General features: G+C 38.8%; 3 protein-coding genes and 1 long non-coding RNA gene across 10 annotated transcripts; 2 read left to right on the forward strand and 2 right to left on the reverse strand.

Moving 5' to 3' along the window:
• Positions 1 to 2179: 2179 nt before the first annotated feature.
• On the reverse strand, positions 2180 to 2865 carry LOC110229228. The gene is made up of 2 exons (XR_002332725.1): positions 2549 to 2865; positions 2180 to 2431 (listed from the first exon to the last, which is right to left on the reverse strand). It is a non-coding gene; the product is annotated as an uncharacterized LOC110229228 (long non-coding RNA).
• Positions 2866 to 3720: 855 nt separating this feature from the next.
• Positions 3721 to 5725, reverse strand: LOC110229335 (uncharacterized protein At2g29880-like). Of its 6 annotated transcripts, none has more exons than XM_021029194.1 (5): positions 5631 to 5725; positions 5426 to 5497; positions 5177 to 5227; positions 4464 to 4839; positions 3721 to 4376 (listed from the first exon to the last, which is right to left on the reverse strand). In XM_021029194.1, the coding sequence occupies exons 4-5, from the start codon at positions 4824 to 4826 to the stop codon at positions 3750 to 3752; spliced, it is 990 nt and encodes a 329-aa protein (XP_020884853.1). In that variant the 5' UTR covers positions 4827 to 4839; positions 5177 to 5227; positions 5426 to 5497; positions 5631 to 5725; the 3' UTR covers positions 3721 to 3749. The 6 variants fall into 6 exon arrangements, with proteins under 6 accessions (XP_020884853.1, XP_020884855.1, XP_020884854.1 ...); XM_021029196.1 differs by having other exon boundaries at positions 5426 to 5513; XM_021029195.1 differs by having other exon boundaries at positions 5426 to 5535.
• Positions 5726 to 10585: 4860 nt separating this feature from the next.
• On the forward strand, positions 10586 to 11331 carry LOC110229540. 2 transcript variants are annotated; one of them, XM_021030029.1, is made up of 2 exons: positions 10586 to 10634; positions 10733 to 11331. In XM_021030029.1, the coding sequence occupies exons 1-2, from the start codon at positions 10586 to 10588 to the stop codon at positions 11170 to 11172; spliced, it is 489 nt and encodes a 162-aa protein (XP_020885688.1). In that variant the 3' UTR covers positions 11173 to 11331. The 2 variants fall into 2 exon arrangements, with proteins under 2 accessions (XP_020885688.1, XP_020885689.1); XM_021030030.1 differs by lacking the exon at positions 10586 to 10634 and having other exon boundaries at positions 10681 to 11331.
• Positions 11332 to 20744: 9413 nt separating this feature from the next.
• LOC9314963 (tryptophan--tRNA ligase, chloroplastic/mitochondrial) lies at positions 20745 to 24488 on the forward strand. Its single transcript, XM_021027959.1, has 13 exons — positions 20745 to 21112; positions 21198 to 21285; positions 21583 to 21624; positions 21710 to 21922; positions 22225 to 22296; positions 22493 to 22605; positions 22758 to 22779; positions 22875 to 22940; positions 23305 to 23361; positions 23485 to 23531; positions 23658 to 23739; positions 23872 to 23961; positions 24129 to 24488. The coding sequence occupies exons 1-13, from the start codon at positions 20922 to 20924 to the stop codon at positions 24267 to 24269; spliced, it is 1224 nt and encodes a 407-aa protein (XP_020883618.1). The 5' UTR covers positions 20745 to 20921; the 3' UTR covers positions 24270 to 24488.
• Positions 24489 to 24505: the final 17 nt, after the last annotated feature.

The following is a 24505-nucleotide window of genomic DNA, read 5'->3' on the forward strand; positions in this document are numbered from 1 at the left end:
GCTTGTGAATTGTTACAAAAATTGCTATAGTATTTCTTGCTCGAGAGAGAGATCCCCTTTACATGGTCATTGGCCTCTATACTTATACATAGAAAAATGACATTTAAATGGCTAATTAAGTACAATTATTCTCTCTTAAATGTGTCCGTTTTGATTCTTTGACTTTAATGCTCAACGTTTGAATTTGAGTTGACTCTGGTCTTTATGGGCCTCGCCTTTTGGCCCAAGTGTCCTTGGACCGACTTAACCATGACTTCGTCTCCGGACTCGTATCGAGGTGCAATCACTTCGAATTCTCCTTATGGTGGTAACCACTTCGATTGTTCTTTTGACTTGTGGGTCTAGTGGGCTTTATCCTTAATGGGCCATTACCCCGACTACGTGGCAATCTTTGGTTGGTCCTGGACCTCTGGTGCGGGATCCGACACCAACAATTAGCCCCCCAAGTTCTTCGAAGTGCCATTCCAATTCGAAGGACTTTAAATGCTTAAATGACCAAAGATTGCGCTCGAGAATCTTTCTGATTTCCCGCCGAAAATCTCATCACTCCTTTAATTCCGGCACTAGCCATTTTTAACCGAGTGACATCTGTCATCATTATGACCGCATAGTAATTAATTACTATTAAAACAGGAAAAAACCTTCCCACTTCCCACACAACTTCCAAGGCGGTTTCATCATTTAGCTTGTGTAAGGTAACTTCTTTTCACCATCATTTTCTTCTTTTACTTTTGTGCTTTAATCAAAACTTCTCTCTACTTTTCTTCGCCGAACCTCTCTTCGCCGGATCTTGAATTTTTCATTTTTCTCCGATGACTTCCGATTCTAAGAGACCTGAATCTCCGTCTTACGATGAGAGGCGCTCTAGCAATGACGAATGCACTCGTCCTAACGATATTGCCGGTCCTCATTACAAATCCACCTGTACTCTTCAATCTCTTGAGCGATTAAAGGGGCTTTGTCAAATTCCTCCTGGAATCATAGCGGAGGCACAGATAGCCGATCCCACGGAATCCCCGGAGAACCACCGCGACGGCTACTTTTGTGTTTACGAAATCTACTTCAAGGGCTGCGGATTGACCTTCCCCCTTCCCGAAGCCCTAGTTCGATTCTTGGCGGCTCTTGAGATTGCTTTACCTCAACTAACCCCCAATCTCCTCCAAACCATCCTCGGGATTATAACCGTTGCGGCGGAAGCTGGCTACGTCATTGGAGTCCCCGAGCTGAATGAACTCATAAGTGTAAGGAGTTCATCAAAGAAAACAGGGTACTTCTCGGCGTATCCAAATGCCAACAGGAACGTTATTTCGCACCTCCCGAACAAAGATGAAAACTGGCACCATCCTTGGTTCCTGATTAAGAAAACTCCTGCTTCAATTGGAAATCTTTCCGATGTACTCCCATCGAAGTGGTCTGCGAAGCCTGGTAGAAATTAGGTCGTATATTCCTTCCTTGGTTGTTTTTTTTACTGACCAAACTCGTTGTTTTCACTTCGCAGCTGTCATCGCTTCGACTCTTCCGACTGAAGAATTCGTCAAGTTCTTCAAAACAATCCTTGAAGGGGAAACCCTTTGGAACTCTTTCACCCTCGATCGGTTTGTCGAGGCCAACCGAAAACTCAGGATGAGTCCTCCCAATCTACTTCGTCGTCTTCCGCCTCCTCCCTCAACTCAGGGAATGTCAGCTCGGACCCTTACTGCCCAGCGTAAGAAACTCTCCAAGCCGATAGCAGAGGCTTGTGATGAAAACAAGGCGTTCCTTGCGGCCGCCATTGACAAAAAAGACTACAGCAGCACTACAAGAAAACACGCGTTTTGCGATGGAAGGATTCCTTGCTAATCCCTCGCAAAACGACATTCGCAAGGGATTTGCGAGAAACAACAGTTCCTCGCAATTCGTGTCTCGCAAATCGGTTAACGTTGCAATTCCCTCGCAAATTTTGCTAGGAACCTTTTCCCTCACAAAACACGCGCAATTTGCGAGGAATTTTTACGGTAGCAAATGTCTTGCAACTACAATTCTTTTAAACAATAGATTTTTTAATTTAAATTATGTTATATATATGCATACTATATATATATATATATTATTTTTAATTTAATCTATTAAATTTTTTACTATTATATATAAAACTAAAATATCAAACATGATTTTCTTTTTAGATTATTAGTTGTTAATCAAAATATCAAAATTATTTGATTATTAATTTTGATTACAATTAATCAATACAAACTTAATTAGTGAAAAAAATTAGAAAATTAAAAAGCTTCAAAGCTTGCCCTCTGCTGCACCCCTCCGCCGTACTCCTCCACCCCGTTCTCCTTCGCAGCCATTCTCCTCCGCTAACGCTCTCCTCTGTCACCGTTCCGCCGCCGTTCTCCTCCGCTGCCGCTCTCCTCTGTCACCGTCTCTAGCAATATACCCTTAATCCCTAGATTCCAATTGTTTGTAGTCAATATTTACTAGATCGAAATCAGAAACACAAACAGAACCACAAAACTATCTAATATGAAATGGTGGTGGTGTTGATGGTGAACGGCGACCGAACCTTTGAAATGTGTTATGGTGAACGACGGCCGAACCTTCCAGATGTGGTGTGAGCGACGGCCGAACCTTCAAGATGTGGTGGTCGTGAACGGCGAAAGCTTTTAGATCTTGGGAAGAAGGTGAAAGAATTAAGGAGAAGCCATTGGTAGAGTTAATTGATTTGGGTTTGGAAAATGAGAAAGCTTGAAGAAACAAACGAGACCAAGAAGAAGAAGGAGAAAAAGAAGGAGAAAATTTGGTCCCTTGATCTTTTGCTATCAACGGTGGAAAAGTACAATCCTTGTCTCAATATATTAGCCAATCAGAAACTCTCAATATTTTTTCCTCTTCTTAATCATTATTTTATTGAAATAAACTGTAATTTGGATATATAAAAGGGAAATTGTTAAAAATGTCCCTTTTGGTGTGTCCCTTTTCAAAAATGCCCCTTTTAGATGTCTATTTTAAAAAATGCCCCTTTTTAAATCTGAAATTTTTATAAAGTTTTATTAGGTTTATAAGTTACTTATGAATTGTAACTACTACTTGAAGACTCGATCCAAGTATTTATAAGGTTTTATAAGGTGTTTTTAAAGGTTTTACAAGTTATTTTAAAGGATTTTTAAGGTTTTTCAAAGGTTTTACAAGATATTTTAAAGGTTTTTAAAGGTATTTAAAATGTATTTATAAGGTATTTATAAAGTATTTATAAGATTTTAGATACATAGAAATGTAGTTTGTGTATGTTTTAATAATGTTACATACATATTTAGGTAAATCTTATATTTTTAAGAACATTTTTTATAAAGTTTTAAAGAAGGGACATTTTTTAAAAGTGGCATTGAAAAATGGACATTTTCGCAAAAGCCCCTATATAAAAAGTTACAAAAATGCAAAAATATTCTCTCATGAAAAATGAAAGATTTAATTTGAATTTAATTTTTTTTGAAGTGATGGATTATACCTTTTTAGTAGAAAATAAATTCTTAGGGGGGTGTATTGAATTAAAGATTTGAGAGGATTTGGTGGAATTTAGGAAATTTTGGATTTTGAGAAAGTTAAGTGAGTTGAATGGTGGAATTATAAAATATTGGATGATTTGGTGAGATTTTATTTGATGAGATTTGGTGATTTTAAATAGATAATCTTGGATGATTTGGTGAGATTTTTAAAACAAAAAATAGAAAAATTGGATTTACAAAACAAAACACTGCGACATTGGTTTACACAAAAAACATATTCTCTTTGCAACGTTGCTTTACAACAAAATAGAAAAACTGGATTCTCTCTGCAATACGTTTGAAAATATGTTCAACGTCGTCTATAGTATAAAAATAGAGAATTCGTGGTGTGGTTGTGAATTTGAGAAAGTTAATGTCCAACGTCATGGCTTCGTAACGCAAATCGATGGTCAAATCAGGAATTTCTGTAATAGCTTCCCACACATTCTCAGCTTTGTCTTCAGCTTCTTTTTCTTCAGTTTCTTTTTCCCATCTTCTTTGTATCATGCCAAGAATCTGATTACCGAACTCTTGCACTGTGTTCACTTCATCAAAAGCTTTGTTCGAATTAAATGCATCAGTTCTAGCTTTCTTTCGTTGAGGAAGCTTTTCTAACCTGTTTTTCTCAATTGAAGAGAAAACGTCGTGCACAGATTTCTCAGCGTATGGTATTCTGTCCATATCATCCATTATCCCGTCATTCTCTCCAACTTGGTAAGAATCTGCATCAACGGTATCGCCTAAACCCACAGCATTAAGCCCAGTTGCAGTATTAGATCCAAATATCATTCTTAAATCTTCAAAATCTTCAAATGACTCATTACGCATATTTGTTTTGTTTGGATGAGCCTATTTAAGAAAAAACAAATCTATAGTCAGTTTGTATACATAAGCAACACTATTATATTCATCAAGTTTATGTTGTAATTTTTTTACCTTCAAATAGTCATCCCAGACTTCATCTCTAGCGGTGAATTTTTTCGTTTCAGGATCCCACCCAAACCCTGAACTAAAACGAAGAAGTTCCGCCATGCTTTTGTACCTACCCTTCAAGATCTTCATCCTATTTCGGTACTCACTGTAGGTTTTCTTAGCTCCAAGCTGTTTGTTTATAGGTGGTAATATTCTTGTTTCCACCGTTAATTTGTTAAACTTGCCATTAGCATCACGAAAACCATGATTGATTGCGTCTACTAGCAGACGCAATAACATCTTGTGTTGAGGTTCAGACCATTTTTTATATGGACCTTTGGCATCTTGTGTATCTTGTGTATCTTGTGTATCTTGTGTATCTTCCATTGTAGTGTCGGAACTGGCCATACAATATAAAAAAATATGTAAAGCAGACATTCTAATTGTTATAAAGCAAAACAGTTCTACATATGATTTTTGATATATCCCACATTCCCACTAAACAATTTCTAAACCCAAACAATTCTACCATAAACCATATCATTCGAAGAACAAAGATGGTACTTTCTAATTGCAGCTAGCCGTAAACTAACAACATCCAATGTTTCTCACACCACATTAAGAACGCACGTTTCAGTATATATTATTATATGATCAAAGAGGAACATCACCTAAAAGAGCATGAAAGTAATTAAAATAGAAACAAATTAACAAAAGAAAATCAAGAGAATACTCACTTTGACAGAAAAGAGATACAGCTTGAAGTATATCGATAGTAATTGTATAAGCTGCTAAGAAAAAGTTATTGATTGTGAGTATTTATACACCTAACAAGTAACCCTAATAAAGCTAAACGTGAAAGCCCATCATAATATATAAGAGCAGCCCATATCATTTTTACGCATCCACGATTTCACTACTCATATACAAAAATAATATAAGGATCAGATCCATAGATGATACAAAAGAGTGACTTTTGTGTTTACCACCGGATAAAGGAAAGGAAGTAGTGTAGAATTTACTGCCGGAAAAATCAAGGATGATCAGATTAGAAGATCCTGGTGAAGCAATGAACTGTGTAAGAAATTAGACCAGCCTTATGGCCGTCGACCACCGTAAATCATGAGGAAAATTGAAATCCATAATTTTGGGTTGGGAAATTCAACTGAATTAACAAATTTGAAAACTTACCCAGATTGAAAATGATGAACAAAAAGAGAGACACGAACGAAAATCTCCAAGCGATGTCACAACCGAGAAGGAAGAGAAAATGACTGTCTTGTTTTTGACGATGAGAATGAGGACAATTTCTCTTTTCTTTTTTTTTTTAATTTTGTTTAAAGAAAATTCTTCAAAAATAACACCTCCGAAGGTGTTATTTTTTCAATTGGATTTTTTATGTAAAATTGTATCCAAAGTCTCCCAAAATCAATGTCATGATTTTTTTATTAAAAAAAAGTTGTGTTTTGAATAACAGTTGATTTAAAATCAACTTTAGGAATTATTATTTGAATAACAGTTGATTTGATATCAACTTTAGAAATTGTTGTTTGAATAACATTGGATTTGAGAAGAGATTTGAAAATCCCAAATTCAATAACAGGTGATTTTACTAAAATCCCAAAAAAAATTAAAATCCTACTTCCAATACACCCCCCTTAGATTAGATTTTTGGTGTTTTATGTTAAAAAAATTACTAGATTTAATACTTTTAAGGGTTAATTAAATTTTTTAAAATATCTTGATGAATTTGCAAAGTCATTAATTTGCTGATATATTTCATCACTTATTATCAACTTTGGTTTTATAGTTTGTGAGTTTAATTTTGATTTTTTTGAAAACTTTCATTTTTCTAAGTATTGGATTTTAGTTTTGAAAAAAAATAAAATAACATATATATAAAATTAATTAAGTTGTTTGTGAAGAGTTATATTTGGTTAATATATAGTTGTTGACAAATATATTGTAGTGTAGGGTTTGGGGTTAAGGTTTGAGGTATAGGGTTTGGAGTTAAGGTTTAAGATTTGGGGTTAGGGTTTGAAAAAATATTGGACCTGAAAAACTATAATGTTTTTATAAGTGTTGGATCTTAGATTTTGGGTATATTATTGTAACTAGATTTTGTTTTTAGAGTTTATGGTTTTAGGATTTGTGTTTAAAATATTTTGGAAGGCAACTTTAAAATTGTTTCTAATTTTTTTAGGAATTTTGCGAGGGAATTGCAAGAGGCCGTAGCAAATCCCTCGTAAATGGTTTAGGGTATAAGGTTTAGTGATGCATTATTGAGAATTGTGCGAAAGATTTGAGAGTAATGAGATAGATTTTTAAATCAAATCATCCCTCGCAAAGTCTTCATTAGGATTTTTAAAAAACACAATGACATGCTTAAATATTATTAAGCATGTCTTATTCATTTTCATTTTCCTATTTCTAGTAAGTCCCTCAGCAAAAAAAAACATGACTAAATATCTTAAATAAATTAGGATTTAGGGTAAAGATTTGCGAGGGAAGTGCTACGAAAGCCATGCAATTCCCTCGCAAACTCTTGATTTAGGGTTTAGTTTTGCTAGGGAATTACTAGTATCCTTCGCAAAACCCTCGCAAAATAGAATCAATTTGAAAAAAATAACAAAACACTACTAAAAATCATTCGGATTCATTTTTTTGAATCATTAGGAAGTTAATTATCTACATTAGAATCTACTTTCTCATCATATACTTCGAATTCGTCCGAATGTGCATTTTTCTCAAATACGTCAATGATGATCTTATGTTTTTATATAATATGAATCAATGTTTATAACATTTTCAAAATAAAATGTTAATATTGAAACCTATACAACATTTTTTTATGCATCACCATATATTCAACTTGTCTGATTATATGGTCTCCTAGAATCACATTTATAAATAAAAATCAAAGATCGCAAAACACTTTTATGTATTTTAGGGTTTAGGGTAAAGATTTGCGAGGTATGTGCGGGAGAATTGCGACAGAATATATTGTTCCTCGCAAAGTACTCGTAAGTCCCTCGCAATTTTGCGAGGAAACTTTCCCTCGCAAATTTTGCGACAGAAGTGCGACGCGCGTCATTTTCGTAGCAAATTACTTGCAATTCCCTCGCAAATTTGCGAGGGATGGTTTCCCTCGCAAAGTTGCCTCGCAAAACGACTGTTTTCTTATAGTGCAGGACCCTGCTGGTTGATGATAACAGCGCCGAGGGAGCCAGATCCGTTGCTGCTTATAGGTTAACACCTCGTCGCGAACGTCGTGACGAACGTTCTCCTCGGAGAGAGCGATCTCCTCGTCCTACCCGAGACGATTTTAGCAATGAACCACTTAAGAACTTGGTTCGCAGGAAGAGGGACAAGTCATCCCGTAGTGACTCTTCTCCGCGAAGGGAGAAATCAAGGGCCCGGACTGACCGTTCACCTCGATCATCCCCTCCCACTGAACCAATGGGTCCTCCCCGACCTGTTGTATGTCTTCATCTTCCCAGCCCGACAGCGAAAAGACTGCTCGGAGTGCATCTCCTAAAAAGGGAGATTCTGAATCTCGAGATGCTTCCTCGAGGTTAAAGCCTGCTCTTGTCCCTCAAGTCAAATCGCTTTCAGGTTTGGTGATTTACACATACTTAAACGTTTTTGTTTCTATTAAGATTCCAATTTTTACAACTCCTCCTCCTTCGCAGCTATGGAGAAAGAGGGCAGCGTCTTCCGATGCTTCAAGACCCGATCGGGTTCGATTTTGCCAGACTTCGACAAGTGGCGCCCTGCGATTCGTGAACGCTATCTGCTTCATGCTCATCATTCATCTCGGGTTAGTTCCGCTTTGTTTTTCCGATTGTGCTGCCGTTCATCAAAATGTCTCACCATCTCGATTTCATGCATAATGGCAGGCTAACGGTGAGCTTAATGACATGATTGAACATTATGAGGGGCTGGTCCTTGGTCGGGAAAAGGAGATTGACGCGTGGAAGAAAAAACTTTCTGCTCTTGAGGCTGAACTAAGCTCTTCTACCGGCTCCAAGCACGATCTGGAGGACAAGGTCGATAGTCTGACATCCGAGCTGGCGAAGATTAAGGGGGAGCTGTAGGACCAGTATGACCAAAATTTCAAACTCCAGGATGAGCTTTCTGGTGTTCAGGGTAGGCTTCACGAATCCGAATCAACCGCTGATACCCTGAATAACCAACTTATTGAGCATAACGCGAAGTACAAGGCGATTGCCAAATTGCGTGATTCCGAGTTGGCAAGGTCGGCATCGAAAGCCAGAAAGGAAGTTAAGGGACGCGGGATGGAGTTGATCCAAGGGGCCGTCCGCTTCATGCAGATCGAGAAAGCTAGGTTAGATTTGGAATCAGACATCAAGGAGCATGAGAGCAACCTGATTCTGTTGGATCAAATCCATGAAACAGATTTCTCCGAGGAGCAAGAAAGGACCGAACTGTCGGCTAATCTTTCTGAAAAGCGGAGTCGCTTGGCAGCTCTTCCCACTTCGACCTTCAACCCGCAGGACTTAGAGGAATTCTTTACTGAATCGCCTCCTATAAGTGAATCGGGTCTAGACTGGGCAGGTAACACTTGGCTCCTGATTCTTACTACCTTATGTTTTTTTTTTTAAAAAAAAGAAAATTGACTGGAACTGCCCTTCCCAGGCTCAAGTGAGACGGAAGATGTCGTCCCACCTGAAGTCCCTGTGGCAGCGGAGGTCACCCCGGAGGATGGTGGTACTGTGGAGGGCGGACCAGGAGCCCCATCTGACCAAGCGCCAGTCAAAGAGGCGGATGAAACTTCGACTGCCGAGCCGGAGTCCGAGGTGGCTGTTACTTCGTAGTGGCTGCGTCCACTTTAAATTGGGAATTGTCCCATTTATTTTTAAAACTTAATTTCGAACTTATTTTTGCCTAAGGAGGCTTTATTATTTCTTTTGAACAAGATACTTGCCTGATGAGGCTTTTAAACCTTTCTAGGTTTTGACCCCAAGGGGGTTTGGTTAAAATTATATGCGGGTTTGCAAAGTCCACTTTTAACCCTTTGTGGCCTTGTGGTTATGCTTTCGAGACTTTTAGGCTGATCAGACCTTTCTCTTTAGAATGCGAGAACTGAGCTCGGCTTAAAGCGAGTTCCCCACTTCGGGTTTAGTCAACTCGATAAATTTATTGGGCTTGGGCCTTAGAAACTTTTGTAGTTAATGCGACGGTTGCTCTTTCCCTTCTTATTTCTTAAAAGTAGGAAAACGGCTCGTCTTTAATGCAATAACTGCCTTTTCTCGATTTTCCAAAAATGGTTTAAACCACTCGGGCACACTATCATTATTGGATTTATGGTCCCAAGACAAACCTTAAACCATTATAAATAAAGGCTTACCTACCTCTAAGCTTTCTTTAAATACGATTTTAGAATCTTACTTGAGAAATATTACGAGAATGGAAAACGAAAAAGTAGCCCCCATTGATCCCGGCAGCCCACTCTTCTTGTCCGGCGACGGCTTTAAACCGGCCGGCGTTCTTTTCCCTCACGCCGTCTTTAACTTTCATTCAAAGGAGAAGAAAGAGGTTTGCGACTTTATTGACAAGGTTAATATCTGTCGTCTTTGATTAAAAGCTTTTTGTTTCATCTTATTCATTCATCTTTATGCTAGGTTGCCGACAAACACCGTCGCTTGTGTGAAGAGAGGCAGCGGCTAGGCCTCAAAAGGCAAACACTCGAGGCTCGCATTGCTCGGGTGGAGAGGAAGATACGGGCTTTGGAAAGTGACCCCTTTCAATGGGAATGGCAGAACTTCGATTCTGTTGCTGAGATCCCGAAGATGCTTCAGATGTATCTCCGTGCTAGAGGAGTTCCGGGTCCTGTGAATGCTCCGGTCCATACCGTTCCATCTGGTAGCGAGGAAGAAGACAAAGAGGAGGCCAGCACCAGTCGGAAACGCGTTCGGGATTGTTCCGAGGTGGACGCCAAGAACAAGGCGTCCACTTCGAAAACTAAAACGGCGATGAAGGAGCCTGTTCCTGAGCCTCTTCCATAAATTTTCTCTAACCTTTCCACTCACTTTGAACTCATAATGGGCTTCGGCCCTTTTTTATTTATGGAAACATTTGCAACTTTCCTTTCTCTTCAAATATTCTCGGAGATACGTCTTTTAATGCAGGATTGGTTTAAGGGCATAAATCTCGCCGCGAATCACTCCATTTCCGGGCTGAATCTGCTGCTTGCTAGGGATATGAAGTCACTATAAATTACAGCTTCAACTTCCCTTTACTTCTCACTATTCTTCTTACTTCTGCAGATATGGATTTTAACCTTCGATGTTCGGAGTCTATGCCGGACTTCTCTTGGATCGGAATGATGGACGAAGATGTTCCAGATGTTCCAAGTAGACGATCTTCTCCACTTCGCGGCTTTTTCAGATCTCAGATCCGAGCTCCATGCGCTTTGATCAAGAACCTTCCAGATAGAGACCGGGAGATTGCGATGGCCTTTATCAAAGCGCTCGCAATTCAACACAGGAAGCTATCGCTGGAAAAGAAAAAACTTCGGAAGAAGATTTATCGAATGCAGCGCAGAGTCACTGCGATATCAAGGGATCTTCACATCCTTAGTTCTCATCCCGGAGAGTGGATTGAGCTCGGAATCTCCGAATTTGCTCGTATCCCGGATTGTATGATGCCAGTTCTTGATCTTGCTGGTCAAGGAGTTCAAGTGTTCTGCTCTCCGGGAGGGTTTTCCTAACTCGAAGTGTGCGAAGATCGACACTTTGTCTTGTTCGTTTGAATAAATGTTTTGCTTCCAATCTCTTGTATGTTCGCATAGCCGAACCTTTACTTGCTTCAATTGTTCGCTCGGTCGAACCCTTTCCTTTAATACAGAAATAAAACAAATTTTTATTAATAGCTGAACTCGTTTCCGAGCTGCCTACGTACCCATTTCGGGATCAAGCCACACCGTAGTTCATGTATATAAAAAATGCATGTAGCTTTAAACATAAAACTTCTTTAGGTTGATCACATTCCAAGGTCGCTTGACTGGCATGTCTTCTAAGTCTTTCAATCTATAAACACCGTTCCGAACCACTTCGGTAATAATGTAAGGTCCTTCCCAATTAATACCGAGTTTACCGGCACCTTCTTCTTTTTTGTTATCAAAGACACGCCTTAACACATAATCTCCCACGAAGAACGGCCTACTTTTAACTTTAGAATTGTAATATCGGGCTGCTGCCTGCTGGTAATTCTGAATCCGAATCAAAGCTTGATCACGCCTTTCATTTATGGTATCTAGTGAATCATTAAGCATTGCTGAATTTTCTTCCTTATTTAATGGTGCTTCTGTTCGGCGAAGTCTGGGCACGTTGAGTTCAGCTGGTACTACTGCCTCCATGCCATAAACCAAAGAGAATGGAGTTTCTCCGGTAGGTCGCCTAGGGGTTGTACGATAGGCCCATAGGACGGGTTGGAGTTCTTCGTACCATCCTCCCTTTAGGTGATTCAAACGTTTCTTGAGATTGCTCAATATCGTCTTGTTCGCGGCTTCAGCTTGACCGTTTCCTTGCGGATATCGTGGAGTAGAGTAACTGACTTTGATTCCCCAGTCCGCACAAAAAGCATCAAACTCTTGTGAAATGAATTGTGGCCCGTTATCGGTGACTATTTCATACGGAACTCCATGTCGACATATAATATTCTTCCAAATGAAAGTCTTTACCGCCGAATCCTTGATGCCAACATATGCCTCAGCTTCAATCCATTTCGAAAAGTAGTCCGTCAAGACCAAAAGGTATTGTACACCTCGAGTTGATATGTGCAATGGTCCAATGATGTCCATTGACCACCTCATAACGGGTACGAGGCGGAGATGGAAGAGAATAACTCCGAAGGTTGATGGATCAATGGTGCATGGAGTTGGCAGCGCTTACATCTTTGGGCAAATTTAACGCAATCCGTGATCATAGTGGGCCAATAGTATCCCATTCTTTTAACTTTAAAAGCCATAGCTCTTCCTGATGAATGACTCCCACATAATCCTTCATGCACTTCGCTCATGACGATTTCGACTTCGGGCCCAAAAATGCATAATAGGTAAGGGTCACTGACACCTCGTTTATATAACGCATCCTTTGATAGACAAAATTTCGCGCTAACGATTTTCATTTTCCTGGCCTGCCACTTATTCTTTGGGAGCTCGCCTGTCATGATGTAGTGCTTTATTGGCTCCCTCCAGTCAGCCCCCCAGTCTTTAGCCGGAATTTGGTCAACCTTGTGAAATACTCGTGGCTCTGGCTCGGGATGTTCGTTTGGTTCAAGAACATCCTCCTCGATTAACAGCTCGGTTTCTAATATCGTTTCTGGAATCACATCTTCTGCTAAGACAACGGGTTCCTTGTTAGATGTGTTTGATCCCTTTGACTTCCTCCGTTTGTTAGGTGGCGGTTCGATCTCTGGTTCGCCACGGTCACGTGCCGCTGCTCGAGACCTTGTAATGACGAGGGTTTCTTTGTTGTCTTGAATGCTTCGCTCCGAAATGCATTCCACTGGAATAACTCTTTTCAACTCAGGATCTGATGTTGACGCCAATGCGGCAATTACGTCCGCAGTTGTATTCTCACCCCGAGGTATGCGGATTAATTCGAATTTCGAGAAATTTTTAGATAGATCCTTCACCACTTCGAGGTATGCTTCCATTCTTGAGTCTTTGGCTTCATAGTCTCCATTAAACTGATTAACTACTAATTGCGAATCACAATAAGCCACTATTTCCTTAGCTCCAACTCCTTGTGCCAATCGAAGTCCGGCAATCAGGGCTTCATATTCTGCCTCATTATTGGAGGCATTGAATAACAATCGGAATGACTGTTCTAGAATTTCTGATGTTGGAGACTCCAACTTGATTCCCACTCCGGATCCTTGCTTTGTTGAAGACCCATCTACATGTAATTTCCAAGTTTGGTTCTCCGGTTGCTCTATCGTTCCAGGTATTGGTATCTCGGTCAAGAAGTCTACTAAAACCTGAGCCTTCATACTGATCCGGCTTTTGAATTCTATATCGTACTCGCTTAATTCCACCGCCCATTTCGCTAAACGTCCGGACTGACTTGGACTATGAAGTATTGTTCGGAGTGGCTGGTTGGTTAATACTTCAACCGGATGGGATTGAAAATATGGGCGCAGCTTCCGAGCCGAAGTTACCACCGCGAGTGCGAGTTTTTCCATCATTGTGTATCTGGTTTCCGGATCTATCATTGACTTACTTACGTAATAAATTGGTTTTTGTTTCCCGCGGTCCTCCCGAACCAAGACTCCACTAACCGCATGGTTTGAAACCGACACGTACAAATAAAGTTTTTCATCCGCTTCTGGTTTGGAGAGTATCGGTGGAGTGGTTAAGTATGCCTTAAGCTGCCCAAAAGCTTCTTCACACTTCTCGTCCCAAAGGAATCCTTTGTTTCCTTTTAGAATTTGGTAGAAAGGTAACGACTTATCTGTTGATCTTGAGATAAAACGATTCAAAGCCGCGATCCGCCCAGTCAACCGTTGTACTTCCTTGAAGTTTCTTGGAGATGGCATATTTAGAAAAGCGTTAATTTGATTTGGATTGGCTTCAATCCCTCTTTCTGTCACAATATAGCCAAGAAATTCTCCGGATGGGACTCCGAATGTGCACTTCGCCGGGTTCAGCTTCATTTGATATTTATTGAGAATATCAAAACATTCCTCTAAATGCTTAATGTGATCTTCTTTCTTTAATGATTTAACCAACATATCATCTATGTAGACTTCCATGGTCTTCCCGAGATGATTATGGAACATTTTGTTAACTAACCGTTGATAAGTTGCTCCTACATTTTTCAAACCAAAAGGCATTACCTTGTAACAATAGATACCTCTATCAGTGATAAATGACGTTTTTTCTTGGTCTTCGGGGTTCATCATTATTTGATTATAACCCGAGAAGGCGTCCATGAATGTTAACAGCTCGTTCCCAGCGGTGGACTCTACAAGTCGATCTATATGTGGGAGCGGGAAACTGTCTTTGGGACATGCTTTATTGAGGTCTGTGAAGTCGATGCAAACCCTATCTTTCCCATTCTTCTTCTTGACAACGACAGTGTTTGCTACCCATTCCGGATATTGCACTTCTCTTATGGACCCTATCTTCAAAAGTTTATCCACTTCGTCATTTACTATTTTTGCTCGCTCCACTCCAAGCTTTCTTCTTTTTTTGTTTCACCGGTATGAAGCTCGGATCCACGTTTAGTTCATGACAAATTATACTTGGATTTATGCCAGGCATGTCCGCTGCTGACCACGCAAACGATGTTTTGTTTTTCCTCAAGAGTTCGATCAAAGCTTCTTTTATTTGGCCAGTCAAAGTTGCCCCAATTCGAATTTTCCGGTCCGGCTTGTCTTCTTCCAACACCACTTCGATTACTACATCGTCTTTCTTCTGCCCGCTAGGAAATTTTGTTCCTAGTCCCTCTTTTGCGGGCTTCGTTAATTGCTATTGAATCTTCATACGGTGGCTAGCTAGATAACACGTCCGTGAAGCTTCTTGATCTCCCCGAATTGTTTCCACTCCTCTTGGTGTTGGAAATTTGATACATTGATGATATGTAGAGGGGACTGCTTTCATTTGATAAATCCAGGGAGTCCCGAGGATGATGTTGTAAGCTGCGGGCTTATCGAAGACAACGAAGTCCACGATCTTCGATACCTTTTTGGCAAGGACCGGTAGCTTGATTGTCCCGAGAGACATGGCTGACTCACTTGTGAATGCAACTAATACAGCCGGAGGCCCCACTATGTCCGCCCGACTAATTCCCATTCTTTCTAAAGTACTTAAAAAGATCAAGTCGACCGAACTGCCTGTATCTATAAGGATCCTTGATACTTCGAAGTTGGCAACGTCAAGGGTAATGACTAGAGCATCATCATGAGGTCTTTCGAGGTGCCGCGTTTCTTCTTCATTAAATGATATTGATGCACCTTGAAAATCGACTTCTTCGCTCAAGCTTGCTTTGAGTAGGACATTTCGTCTATGTTTCTTGATGGAACTTATCCAATCTCGACAAAATTTGGAACCTCCTAGAATAACATTGATCTTACCCTTAGAATTCCTTGGTTCTTCCTCGTTGGTTAACCTTGGTCTTTTGGAATTTTGATCTTTGGGATTTTCCTTTGCTTCGTGGTATTCCTTCACAAAATCTTTTATATCGAATTTGGAAAGATCTCCACTGGCCCAAAGCTCTGCGAGGTGCCTTTTAAGAACGCTACAATCCTTGGTTAAATGTCCGGTCACTTTATGAATGTCGCAATATAAACTTTCATCACGGACCCAAGTGTTTGATCTTCCTTTCCCTTGGAATTGCTTTCTGATGGTACTGTTGAAGGGTTGCGACCCAAATTTCTTTGGTCCTTTGTTCTTTTTTGGGTTCGAACTTCTTGGTAGGGACGGTGATTGCTGGCTTCTCTTGCTTATTTCTTTTGGCGAAATTTTCTTTTTCGTCCTCTACCTCCATCCAGTTGTTTGCGCGGAAGAGTGCATCCTGAATTATGTCTGGTTTATGAAGTATTAAATCTTCTTTAAATCTTGAATCATGTCGCAATCCTTTTCGTAAGGCAGATAAAGCTGATTGTTGTGAGATTCTTGGGAGCTTTGACAGCACTCCTTTGAACTTGGTGATGAAAACTCGAAGTGATTCATTTGATCCTTGTGATAAGTTCCAAAGATCGGCATCCGAAACACTTTTATCCATAAGGACTTTAAGAATACAGCTGATAGCTCGTCGAAATTGCTGATCGAACCTGGCTCTAATTGGGTGAACCACATTAAAGCTTGGCCGCATAGATTTTCCGAAAAAGCTTGCAGTAACCTGCATCCTCATCAGCTTCATCCAATTCGACTCTTCCAGCAGCGATCAGAAAAGCTGCGAGATAGCTCTTTGGATCCTCCATTCCGCTGTAAGGGTCCAACTTGAGCTTCCGGGAATCTTTGATTCTCAAACTCGCAATTCTCGAGATGAAAGGTGTTCGCCTAGCTTCTTCAATGACTCGATTGATATCCGGCTCCGAACTTGTAGCCTGATGGAATTTTGACTTCATTTCTTTTAGTTCTTGGCTAACCTTCCTCACAGTCTCGAACTGGTCGAGGTTTTCCTGCTCGTATTGATCTGCAAGTTGAGCTTCATCTTCGAGCTGTGCCTCTCCATCCAGTGGTTGAACTACATTATTAGTAGTACCAGGAGTTGTTTGTCCGCTGGTTTCATTTCGCGCAACGGAACTTGGCGAGTTGAGTATCCTCCTTCGGATTCCCACAGGATTTCCTGCACTTAAAGAGCGAATACGAGTTTGTATAGTATTGACATTTTGACTAAGAGATACCTGGGATGTTTGCAACGTATCGACGGCCTTTTCCACATCCGAGAACTTTTGTGATATGTCCGACATGGTTTGCTGCATAGCTTTGAGGGTTTCGGCCAATGATGTCTCACCGGCGTCTCCTCCGGACATTGCTGCTTATCTCGGGAATGTAGTAAAGAAAAATCTGACCACTCAAGAATCCTCGATTCCCCACAGACGGCGCCAAAATGTGGATGTCGGATTCACACACTCAAGTATTTTTATTAAGTAGGAAAGATTATTCTTGAGGGACAAAAAATAAGAATGCAAAAGGCTTGTGAATTGTTACAAAAATTGCTATAGTATTTCTTGCTCGAGAGAGAGATCCCCTTTACATGGCCATTGGCCTCTATACTTATACATAGAAAAATGACATTTAAATGGCTAATTAAGTACAATTATTCTCTCTTAAATGTGTCCGTTTTGATTCTTTGACTTTAATGCTCAACGTTTGAATTTGAGTTGACTCTGGTCTTTATGGGCCTCGCCTTTTGGCCCAAGTGTCCTTGGACCGACTTAACCATGACTTCGTCTCCGGACTCGTATCGAGGTGCAATCACTTCGAATTCTCCTTATGGTGGTAACCACTTCGATTGTTCTTTTGACTTGTGGGTCTAGTGGGCTTTATCCTTAATGGGCCATTACCCCGACTACGTGGCAATCTTTGGTTGGTCCTGGACCTCTGGTGCGGGATCCGACACCAACAACCCACCTCCACGGGTGTTATCTCAGTAATTAAGTCACTTTTAAGGTATATTTGAGCACATTTTCGACTTTACTTTCATGAATTATGATGCAAAAGAGTATCACTCATTGTTACGAAAGCATCCTAACATTCACTATCTCAACATAGCCGAAAATATAAGAATACACACTAATATAAATAAAAATTAAGACAATAGAGAAATATATTACGAGAGAGATATAGATGAGAAAACTATTCTATAGTAATAATAAAAAGTAAAGATGAATTAAAATTTTAATAAATTACAACGAAAATAAAATAATAAATAAATGTATATAAGTAAACAATAAAATTAGTATCATATATGTTTTCTATATTGAAATGTTAGGTACAATTTCACATGAAATTTTTCACAATGTACACTAAAGAATTTAAAATAAATTATTTAGTTAACAAATTTTAAAATATCAAATGTCAAATATACCGGAGGTAGCTCGGTTTCGTCCCAACTCCCAAGTACAAATAAGAGAAGAATAAGTAATTATAAAACTCTACTATAAGTAGTCTTTCTCTCTGCTCATTTACTCTCCCCTCTCTCTTTATTTTTCTTGTTTCTTTCCAACAAAATATTACGTACACATATACACTACACACATATATATATATATATATATTTATTACATTATTATTTATAATAAGGAAAAATTCCCAAAAAAAACCTCATTTATTTTTTATTTGGACGTTTAATACCTAATTGTTTTTGGTTGGAAGAAAAATACACATATTAATAAATCCGTGCGATTTAATACCCAAACAATTAAATGTTTTTATTTTCATACTCACGGTCTCACAACAAAAATAAAATTCTAATTTTACCCTTACCATCTCAATTAATTATTAACTTTTAGAAGATATGACAATAGTTTTTCTATTTAAATAAAAATTAATTTTATTATTATTTCATTTCTTTTTTTATCCCAAAAAAATTGAAAATAATTTTCAGTTTATTTTACAAATATTTAATTTTAAAAATTAAAATAAAATTAATTAGCAAAAAAATTAAAAAATTTTAAAAATAGCCATTTTTATGAATTTATAAATCTTGAGAAAGACGATGAGATTCGGATTGAGATTTTGTCGAAAATAGTTTCATTCATGAAGGATTTATATTCGAATAGGGAGTTTCTCACGACGAAGAAAAAGTTCATATCGATGCTCGTTGATATCATATGCATCACGACGAATAAAATCAAATTAGTTTTATTGGTGATGAAGATTTTGGATACGATTAAAAAGAGATCTTGAACGGTTATCGAATTTGATGGTTGCAAAAGATGACGACGGAGATTGTTTACCGGCGATCCTCATAGAGATTAATCGAGAAAATTTAGAATCGAAGAGGAAACGTCTCTTTGACATTGCAAAGACGGAATAAGATTGTACAAATGACTATTTTTAATATTTTTGATTTTCTGCTAATTTTTATGTTTAATTCATTCGACGTCAGAGGGAATGACTCGTAGCTAGGGTCCCATCTCTCTTCGATTATTCAATTTGAGACTAAAAAAAGTGTGAATATGTACAGTCTCTCGTGAGGCCGCTTACTCGTCAATTGAGTCTGTAATAGCGGACGATTCTATCAAACCCTAAAGTAGAAGAAAAAGTAATTTTTTGTTGTCGTGACGCTTTGGTTAGGCCGACAAATATTCCGGGAAGAAATATAGATAGAATTTTTCTCAATAAAGGGAAGATTCCTTTGAACAAATCCTAGTTAGTTAGCTTGGCACTGCCCGTTTACGATGCAACTATCGAAAGCCATTTGCACCAGGTTTATAAAGACTGGTTCGAAAGGAGACGTCCCCCCCCCCCATGCTACGGTTCCCTGCGGTCTTCATATTGTTACAAATGAACTCGTAGGCTCTTCCTGCGCTCTGGAAGAAGGTGTCCCAGTCCGTAGGGGCACTTTCAATCAACCCAGAAGGGATAATAATATCTTGCGGTCAGTCTATGTATATCTTCTTGTTCCCTGTTCCCTTTATCAGCTCTTTACCAACTATCCGTCATGGAAAGATATCGACGCAATACAAAGGTTGCCCATCTCCCATTTAATCGGAACGGAAGTCAGAAATCTAATATTTGTACGAGCAAGTTTTTGTATCAGGAAAGAGGCAAGGACAGTCAGTTGGTAAGAAAGTAATCCCTTCCAGAGTTGTAAGATTAGTAAGCTTTTCCCGGCTACTGACAGGAAAGGATGGCTTTAGATTCTTTGCTTGCCCATACGCCGATCCTATTAGCTGACTAGTACCCGTGGCTGCCTGCCTGGTGGGGGGCGGCTCCTCCGTTGTGGGTAAATGGGAAACCCGACTCTACGAACGTTCATGAGACTGCAGCGGAGTGGAGCAGCCACGACACTCTTTTTCCTTAGCTGGATCTCCCTGGTGCCACAGGTGCTATAGAGACATGAGCGAGATCCAGCTGACGCTATGCATACACTGAAACAAGGCAGCTATGCACACTAACTCATACCTTATTTTTATAACGTGTTAAAAAGAGGACATCATAACTCATATGATGGATCAATCAAATCCTAGGAGAAATGTCAAAGCAGAAGATCAATCAAAGGAAAACCACTCAATTCATTTTCATTACTTACATTTCCCCCGAATTACTTTCGGCTTCTGGTCTAAGAGAGTCCTGTAAGGCACCACCCTGTTGTGCCAGCAGCCAACTCCGGCGTGTCAGCTTAGTTTATTCACTATCTGAAACTTAGCACTTGTTTGATTTTTTTAAGATAAAATAATTATATAATTTTTTTTTTATTTTTAGGCAACATAAGTAAAACATTAGTAAAATTAATTTTTATTTAAATAAAAAACTAATGCCATGTCATCTAAAAGTTAATAATTAATTGAAATGGTAAGGGTAAAATTGGAATATTCTTTTTGTTGTGAGTTCGTGAGTATGAAAATAACAATATTTAATTATTTGGATATTAAATCGTACCGTTTAATTAATATATGTATTTTTCTTCCAACCAAAAACAATTGGGTATTAAACGTCCAAATAAAAAATTAATGAGATTTTTTTTTGGAATTTTCCCTTTATAATAAATACATTTCTCTTTTGTTTTGTTCTATTTTCAGTATATCCCGATATTGCACAATTACTTATATTTATTTTTATAGTAAACTATTAATTACTTCAAGAAACAATTAATTTTTGAAAAAAAAAAAGGATAAGTGAGTAAAAACTGTTTTTGCTTGGAAAGGTTGAGATTCTGATTTTGACTTGAAATTCTGTTGTTGAGCCGCGTGAGCCTCACGGACTCAAAAACCCATCCTTTCCTTTATAAACCCAATCTTCTTCGTGAGAGAGTGTCAGTGAGAGAGAAGAAGACGAGAATGGGGCACGCCACGACTCTCTCTCACTTCCTCATCCTCTCTTCCTCCAGGCTCTCTCGTCTCGGGTCTCGCACTAGATTCCTCACAAAACCCACTCCTCTCTCCGGCTCTTTTTCTCCCTTTCCGGTCACCGGACAAGGGTTCCGATGCTGTTGCTCCGCCGCCACAGAAGACCCTTCTCCTTCTGTAAAGTAAAAACCTTGCCTTTACCTACTTCTAGTTGCAATTACTTAGGTCTGAGATCTCTCTGTTGAATTTTGATTCTCCTGATGACAGGAAACGCGTGGTCTCTGGTGTCCAGCCTACAGGTTCAATTCACTTAGGAAACTATCTCGGTGCTATCAAAAATTGGGTCGCTCTTCAGGTTCTTTCTCATTTCTAGTTAGTCAATAAGCATTAGCATTTGCAACATTCATCAGTTTAGATCCTTTGTTGTAAAGTTGAAGGCTTTAAGAAATGGATTCAATTTGTTGTAAAGTTAAAAGGCTTTGTAGTTAAAAAAAACAGTGTGTTTCTGGTTTCTATTGGCTTCCTCATTCACCAATGTATGAGACATTTGCAAAATTAATCACTTTTTTTATAACGGTTTGTTGTAAAGGATTCAGTTTTATATTTTCTGGTTGCTACAAAATTTTATCTTTTTGTGTTTATATTTTTGCAGGATACATATGAAACACTCTTTATCATCGTAGACTGTCACGCGGTATGAATTATCTACCTTTGAAATGTTTGTTTGAGTGATATTTCTCTCGCCGTGTTTATTTATATCTTTTGCTTGATCTATGTAGATAACACTTCCATATGATACACATCAACTAGGAAAGGCAACTACGGATACCGCAGCACTTTATCTAGCATGTGGTATAGACGTTTCTAAGGCTTCGGTATTTGTGCAATCTCACGTCCCCGCTCATGCGCAGTTAATGTGGCTTTTATCTGCATCCACGCCTATTGGTTGGTTAAAGAAAATGACTCAATTTAAAGAGAAATCACGCAAGGAGGTGCGTATATGGTTGCTTCATGGTCTTATCACATTATTCTCTTTCATTATTATGTGCTTCAAATAAACAAAAAAGGGAAAAATCTGCCTAATACTTTTAAGTTTTGTTATTGATTTCTTTGTGTTACTAGTTAGATAACATATGTAATCTTCTAATGTATTGGACATAAGAACAGCATAGTCAACTTAGTCTTTTTGCTGCATAAACCTGATGATAATAATAATTGCATAGTTGTGTCTATTATGAGACTGTATACATTTAGAATTCTGTTTACTGATTCCATTTTCGTTCTTTTTTGGCAGGGGGCTGAGGATGCTAGTGTCGCTTTGTTTACTTATCCTGATCTGATGACTGCTGATATCCTCTTGTATCAGGTGATACTTTAAAGTAGTTAAGTGTGCTGCAATTATTGTATAATCTTATATAGCTGAGCTCATGTAAGATTATTCGGTGATCTTATTTGGGGTTGTTTCGCTGTCCTGTTAAAAATTGCATGTAAAATACCTGCTGATTGCACGCAGGATGACCATTTTTCTGAATTGTTTGGTTCTCTGTCACATGCCTCTGCAGTCTGATTTTGTCCCTGTTGGCGAGGACCAGAAGCAGCACATAGAACTTGCCCGTGAAATCGCTCAGCGTGTGAATCATTTATATGGTGGAAGAAAGTGGAAGAAGCTTGGAGGGTATAGAACTTTTTTTTGTGCATTTTAGTATGTTAAGTATATACCATTAAAACAAGTCCTTATGATCTGTGCTTTTCATGTTTCGTAATGGCTTAATTTCCCCTTCATTTGTATCCCCTCATCCGTACAACATTGTCGATTTTCATTTCCAGGCGCGGTGGTTCGCTCTTTAAGGTGAGACTTTCCAATTGCTTTGCCTATCCTCATTGTGTGGCTTTCTAGGTTTGTCAGAGATGGTTAATCGTTCTATAAATTTATCCTCTTTGTAGATACCAGAACCACTCATACCACAAGCTGGAGCCCGTGTTATGTCTCTTACCGATGGTCTTTCCAAGGTATAATGTTTTCATTCACAGCTACTTTAAGGTTTCTTGTAAATTAATTTTCTTTCTGCATTCAGCAGTTGCATCACAATTGGTCTTATATAAATAAAATTTTAGAGAAGATGAATAGCGTTCACAAATCCTATTAGAAATATATTGAGTTAATCTTTAATATTCTTTAACATCGAATAGACTTTTACTACTGGCTAGTCTGTTTCTTTCTAGTATCCCTAATTGGTCTGGTTAGATCTTTCCATCCGTTTGTAAGACCATATTGAACTAATCCAATTTTTGGGCTTGCTTATTGTTATTCTCAAATGGTACTGAGGAATTTCCTACTTGTCGCTGTCGCCTCACTGTCTTGTAAATCTTGTAGATGTCCAAGTCCGCACCTTCTGATCAATCCCGGATCAATCTCCTTGACTCAAAAGATGTAAGTAAAATGAACTCACTGATGTTTGTAAGGCTTTTGAAATATCAATTTTTTCATGTTCGTTGTACGTGTTCTTGTTCTGCTACTTAAATCCATTTCTCATTCCTCCTTAAAATTGTGTAGCTGATTGTGGACAAGATAAAACGGTGCAAGACAGACTCATTTGCAGGGTGAGTGCTAATTATGTCGCTTTCCCCCTCGCAATGCACAAGTTTTTTTTTTCTTTTTCTTGTTACCATTTTAGCTTTCAAATTGAGATATCAAATACTGAAAGCTTCTGCTCCTTGTTCCAACAGCCTTGAATTTGACAATGCTGAGAGACCTGAATGCAACAATCTCCTCTCAGTATATCAGATTGTTTCCGGCAAGACGAAAGAGGTATGGAGAAAGAGATAATGGTTTGTCTCTAAAGATTTGGGTCACAGAGATGCTTTCACATGTCACTTACTCCCTCGGCCACAATAGTTACTTAAAATATAATCCGGTGAACACTTTTTTAATCGATTGCAGGAAGTAACGGAGGAATGCAAAGATATGAGCTGGGGTACATTTAAGCCTCTCCTTGCAGATGCTTTGATCGAACATTTGAGTCCTATCCAGGTCTGTGAAGTCAAAAGTTTGAATCAATATACATTTCTTTGAGTGCGTCAGTTCCATTTCATCGATGTTTTTGCAGTTTCCATAAGTAAAATGGCTAGAAGGGCATTTTTCATGTGCATAAGTTAATGTGATACAGAATTTGATTTCGTATATGTTTTTTGTGTCAGGCCCGTTATCAGGAGATAATAGCGGAACCAGCGTATTTGGACAAAGTATTGTCAGAAGGCGCGGATAGAGCTGCGGAATTAGGAGATGTCACAATGCGCAATATGCACCAAGCTATGGGATTCTATCAGAGGAGGAGATAGTGCCACTATTAAGGTCGGCGTTTTTGAAATTATAAAAGAAAAAATGAGTAGAGTTACATTTGCGAAATATTTATTGATTCTTGAGGTATTATTATTATTTTTGCAATAATTTTGATCCATCTTGTTCTAAACAGATAGGTGCATTCACTATGTATCCACTTTGCGTTAAGACTTCTTGCACAATCATTAACCAATTCAATGGAAATTAAATATGCTGAATTAGCTGTGTTCAGTTT

The sequence above is a fragment of the Arabidopsis lyrata genome, assembly GCF_000004255.2.
Source record: "Arabidopsis lyrata subsp. lyrata unplaced genomic scaffold ARALYscaffold_4, whole genome shotgun sequence".
NCBI lineage: Eukaryota > Viridiplantae > Streptophyta > Magnoliopsida > Brassicales > Brassicaceae > Arabidopsis > Arabidopsis lyrata.